The sequence below is a fragment of the Ipomoea triloba genome, chromosome 12 (assembly GCF_003576645.1).
Source record: "Ipomoea triloba cultivar NCNSP0323 chromosome 12, ASM357664v1".
Classification (NCBI taxonomy): Eukaryota; Viridiplantae; Streptophyta; class Magnoliopsida; order Solanales; family Convolvulaceae; genus Ipomoea; species Ipomoea triloba.
In genome coordinates this window covers 23,194,432-23,200,020 of record NC_044927.1, presented here as the reverse complement: position 1 = coordinate 23,200,020, position 5,589 = coordinate 23,194,432, and the positions used below count along the sequence as shown (strand labels likewise).

Sequence of the window (5,589 nt, the reverse complement as noted above, 5' to 3'; positions counted from 1 at the left end):
AATCCAATAAGATTCATCAAATTAGTAGATATGAAGATCGGAAGTTAAAATTCATTAAATTGCTACAATTTGAAAGCAAAACTAATTCATCACAAGAACAAACTCTTCACAGAAACTAAGTTAGCACCTAAAGTAGTAATCAATCTAACATTTGGATACCATTTGAAAAAGAACACCATTTTATTAACATAATCAATTAATATGTATAGTTAACAAAAGATTATGCTCCTCCAAATCAAAAAGCTAAAGATTACAAGGGAATGTTATATTACCTAAGAGGATGAAGGGTATCACATTCCTTTGAAATTAAGGAATATACTTATGTGGAGAGAAAACAACATTCCATGGGAATATTGGATAACTCCAACCAAACATGAAAATCTTATATAACTAGCCAAATATAACCTTTGTTATCCTATATAATTCGAGAAAAACTTTGACAAAAATTACAAACAATTGAGGATGCACTTATAGTAGTAGAATATATATAATGAAAATCTTTAATAAAAAATTGTTTAATTAAATAGTGTTGGATTAGCACGGGAAAATCTAGTCTAATTTATAGGATTATAGGCAACATGTTTCACAGATTTTGACTGTTGTTTGTATAGCTGTTGGTACAAACAGACATCATGCTACGCATATTCCCAGCACAATCATTACCATGTTTTTCACACTTAATTATTCCTTTTGCCCTTATTAATCCAAATTCGGCTTATGCTTGTGTTTATTATGCTTAATAATCCAATCTTTATTTATGTATCTATTTTATCTTTTCTTTTTCCATATCAAAGGCCCAAATAAATGTAAAATGAAAAAAAAATATTATCAAACTCTATATAAAAGGTATTTATAGATATTATTTTTTAGCGCAAAAAGTATACTAAAAGTTTTAAATTTATTAAAGCTAATAAAAATTTACCTGAGAAATGTATGACACCTCAACTCTGATTAAAAAATGGGCAAAAGTTGATGAGACAGCTAGTAATTTTAAGATTTTAAGTTCGACTCTATAAGATTTTAAGTTCGACTCTTTCTCCCTTATTAAAGCTGGGCTATATTACCATACACTGTGCCTACGGAATTTGAAAGGATAAATTATATTGATTAGTCAAAAACAAAAAAAATTTGATTACTGATCTTCTTGATTTGAGTAAGTCTTACTTAAGTTAGTCAACTATGAATAACTAATTAGATTGATTTATTCTCTGCATTTATGAGATTACAAAGCAAACTTCATCAATGGTGCCTTTTTTGGTTGCCCCTACAAACTTTCCCATGTATTAGAAAAGAAAGTTTGGAAGAAAAGAACTACTACATTAAATACAAATGCAATTCTACATAATATGAAACGAAACTAGTAAAGTCTACTTTTTGCCATGCATGAACCTGGAGTCCATGATAACTAAAATGAACTACTTATTAATTAATTAATTAATATAATCAATTAAAGATTTTTTGTCCGGGAGCTAATATCATCTTGGGATCAAATTTGGCCTTGTTTTCTTGAAAAACGTTCCACTTTTTGCCAAAATGCTTCATCCAATCCTCCCTGGTTCTGTAATGCGGAAGATACTGCTTTATCTGATTGCCTTCATCTTTATCGCAAAACCTCAAGATTTCTTCGTTCAGTTCATCCAAAACCTCCCACCCATTCATCCCTCCACTATACAACAGCCCCACGCAGTAAAACGTATCCTCTTCTGGTATCACCGCCGACATCCTGTCATCCCACCTGTTCATTCATTCATAATCATTTGTTAAGAATTCATAATTTTCTTAAAAATTGCATTTTTTATCATCCAGTTATATTCATGGTACAAGACTTAATCCTTGAGTTATATCTCTGGCCATTTTTGACCTTTAAGTTATGCGTAAGTGACTAGTTTAGTCCCTGAATAACTAAATCTGCCACTTAATTATTAAGTAATAATTGGTGGCAGAAATAATTTTCAAAAGACTAAAATCGCCACTTCTCATATAACTCAAGAATTAAACTTGTACCACTGGTATAATGGAAGGATTTTCCTAATTTTAATGAGGACTAATGAAGGTTGGAATGGTACATTTTTCTAGTTGTGGGATAGACAAGCATGGGGCCTGAGGTTTTGTGTTTTAAAAGGATGTTTTCGAACACAGCGGAATTGAAATCCAAGATTCTGGACTTTGGTACAAAGAGGTTTAGCCATGGATGAGTAGCTTCCCAGAGCCCATTTTCTTGTGGTTCCAGCTCTTCACTTCTTACTCTATTCAGAAATTCAAAATATGAAGCATCTTTCTTGAATGTCATCCCAGGAACAAAGCTCAAATCTTTGAGCAAATCCTTCAATTCCTGCACATATATATACAAATTAAATCATACCCATTTTCGATGTCTACTTTCTCAGTCTAGCTATCTGTACTATTTTATGTGTATGGTAAGAATGAAAAGTACCTGGTCTACTGTACTGCTGGTCTGATCATCGTAATGCTTGACGACTTCCAAGCAATAGAGAAGTCCATGTTGGGTAAGCAAAGAAGCAATTTTGGATTGATCGGAGAGGGAAAAGAAGGAAGATCTCCAATTGTTTGGAGAAGTATGGTTCATCATAAGAGAGCCTTCCAAGTAGTTTAGGCCATGAATTGAGATGAGATGCTCTTGGTCTCTTGTGAATTTTGAGAAATCGTCATATAACATTCTCACCCATTTCACCTACATACATATAATAATGTAAGATTTAATCTAATCAATCAGCTTTCGAGACTGGTAACATAATTCAGAACATGGTTAATATAATAGAACATTAAATCAAAGTGTTAAACCATATGCTTACTCTTGTTGGGGCTTTCTCTAACGCAATTCTTGCCCTTGTAATGATCCCAAACTGGCCTAATCCCCCCAAAACTGCAAAAAATAGCTCTGAGTTCATGTCTTTGGAGCAAGTGATAAACTCTCCCTTTCCTGAACCCAAAGTGCACCAAAACAAAAGTTAGAGTAATTAAAATAAACATATACCATCCATCACAATCTTAAAGTTTTCTTATCATATATTACACAGTATAAATTAAATAATTTGTGTCACCACAAGTCCACAACATAAATATGATACCCAATGCAAATTAACACTTTAAAACTTTTCATAATATATTATCAATATATAATTATACATCCTATATATATAACTTTTTAAACCGTGGCCCAACCCACAACCGCCCATCCAAAAATGAAAAGAGCTTCCAATTAAGCCAAATTGAAGTGTAGATTGAAAGTGACGATCTGCCCAATTTATGTGCACTTCACATAACTTTTTTCTGAAAATCGTCAGCACGAACCGAACAAAAGAAATATGAAAAAGATGAGGTAGCAATTAAGGTCCATTTTTGTCGCCTGTGAATATTTCGTTTCACAACAATGTGACGTACAGGCCATAATAAGTGTGTGAACGCAAGAAAGTAAACTTCTACATAAAGAAAACCTTCATTTTTTAATGCATAATTACCATAACGATTCTCAAATATTTCAAGATAGGATAATTACGTAACTGCCTTGATATATACGTACCTGTGATGACATCCAGTTCAAGGACATTGCTGATCTGTGGGCCACAGCGAAACATTTGACCGCTAATTCCGGCGTTGGATAGGGTTCCGCCGACCGTCAAGTGGAGATAGTCGGTCCACGACGCCGGCGTAACGCCGTGAGCGAGGCATGCATGTAAGACATCAACCCAGAGCTCGTGGCCGCCTACGTCAGCAAAATACCCTAAGGATTCACTCCAAGAAACCCTAATCTTCCCACCCCTCAAAGCGCCCATTTCCAACACCACCCCGTCTTTCGCGGTGGCCTGTCCCCTCACAGAGTGGCCGTGGCCCCTGGCGGCGATGGCAAAAGGGGACGGGAAATTGTACGAGAAGCGGACTAGGTTGGTGACGTCATCAATGGAGGATGGGTAAAGAACCCCCGCCGGAGTTTCTTGAACTATCCCTCCGAAGTCGGTGGAGGCGGCGGTTGTAGCCCAAGAATCGACGCGAAACCGGCCGGCGATGTCAACGGAGAGGATTTCGTAAGGGAGGGAGGAATTTGATGGCTTTAACTTGTCTAAAATTGACATGAAACGATTTATGATGTAAAGAAAAATGAAAAGAGTTGAAGAAACAAGCTTCGCCATTGATCTTTCTTTTGTAGCTAGCTAGGAAAGGAGCCAAAAGATATGAAAGACACAAGAAAAGATGAGTGGAGAGCTTCTGAGAAAATGGTATCTATTTATAGAAGAAAGGAGAGAAGAGAGAGATTAAAAAAAAATATTGAACATTATTGCAAATTTGTAATGATAAAATATAATATAAATATATAATATGAAATTTCAAGGAAAATTCATATTTAGACTAACGTATAAAGCAAGATGGGATAATAATTTCTGAAAAGCAAAATGTCATTTCTATCCTTTTTTTTTTAATTTTACATTAAAAATATTATAATCTATATCTATACTATCTATAAAAACAAAATCCTCACTTGTTTCCCGCCCAAGGATGCGATTATTTCCTATTTTCCTATTCGTTGTACAATTCTACATTACAGTTCCAATTGTATCACAATTCCACATTACAATTCCTATCATACTACAATTCTATCGTGATACAACCTTATATAAATCCATAAAAGAGAAACGCAGAACACAGTGTAATTATTCCAGACCTCTCCACTATTTTCCTATTCGTTGTACAATTCTACATTACAATTCCTATTGTATCACAATTCTACATTACAATTCCTATCATACTACAATTCTATCGTAATAAGATACAACCTTGTATAAATCCCTAATCGTGATACAATCTTATATAAATCCCTAATCGTGAACTTTAAAAGAGAAACACAAAACGCAGTGCAATTATTCCAGACCTCTCCACTTTCAAATCTACAAATTCTGTTGTTGCGGTTAAGATATTGTTTTATTTAATATTGCTCAATTTTATATTGTTTTATTTAATAGGAATATGTGTTCTATACTGCACAAACTAATATTATTAATTAATTGGTAAAAAAATTAATAAAGTTTAATTGATAACAAAAATTTTATTTACCAAATTATGACAATAATTAAACTATTATAATTGTCATAATAATGAAAAAAAATTCGGCCTAATTTTATAAGAAAAATAATTTATTAATTATTATTTACACCAATAATAATAATTCAAATACTTATCTATACTTCTATATCTATACTACTATTAATAAATATAAAATAATCCTTTGTGAAATTTCCGCCCAAACAATAGTAAAGATAAAATGGAAAAGAAAAATGATTTTACTAATTGATTGAAAATATAAAAAGATTCTAACGAAAAAAGAAATGAAAATTAGGCATATTGGAAAGGAAAAAGACATTACTAATTGACTGAAAATTATTTTTAAAAAACTTTTAAAAGTTAATTACACTTTCCTTTTGAAAACTTTTAAATTATTTAAACTTAAAAAAAAATTAAATAAACATGGGTTGTTAAATTATTTATAATAATTACAATTAATTTTCAAATATCGAAGAGGATATAGTGAACATGAATATAGTAGTAAACTTTTAGCAGAATAATTTATATTAGGTC

The 5,589-nt window shown here is 32.4% G+C and overlaps 1 protein-coding gene across 1 annotated transcript; it reads right to left on the bottom strand.

The window, feature by feature from the left end:
• Nucleotides 1-1,180: 1,180 nt before the first annotated feature.
• LOC116000251 (cytokinin dehydrogenase 3-like) lies at nt 1,181-4,153 on the bottom strand. Its single transcript, XM_031240286.1, has 5 exons — nt 3,542-4,153; nt 2,814-2,941; nt 2,435-2,692; nt 2,067-2,332; nt 1,181-1,735 (listed from the first exon to the last, which is right to left on the bottom strand). The coding sequence occupies exons 1-5, from the start codon at nt 4,146-4,148 to the stop codon at nt 1,444-1,446; spliced, it is 1,551 nt and encodes a 516-aa protein (XP_031096146.1). The 5' UTR covers nt 4,149-4,153; the 3' UTR covers nt 1,181-1,443.
• Nucleotides 4,154-5,589: the final 1,436 nt, after the last annotated feature.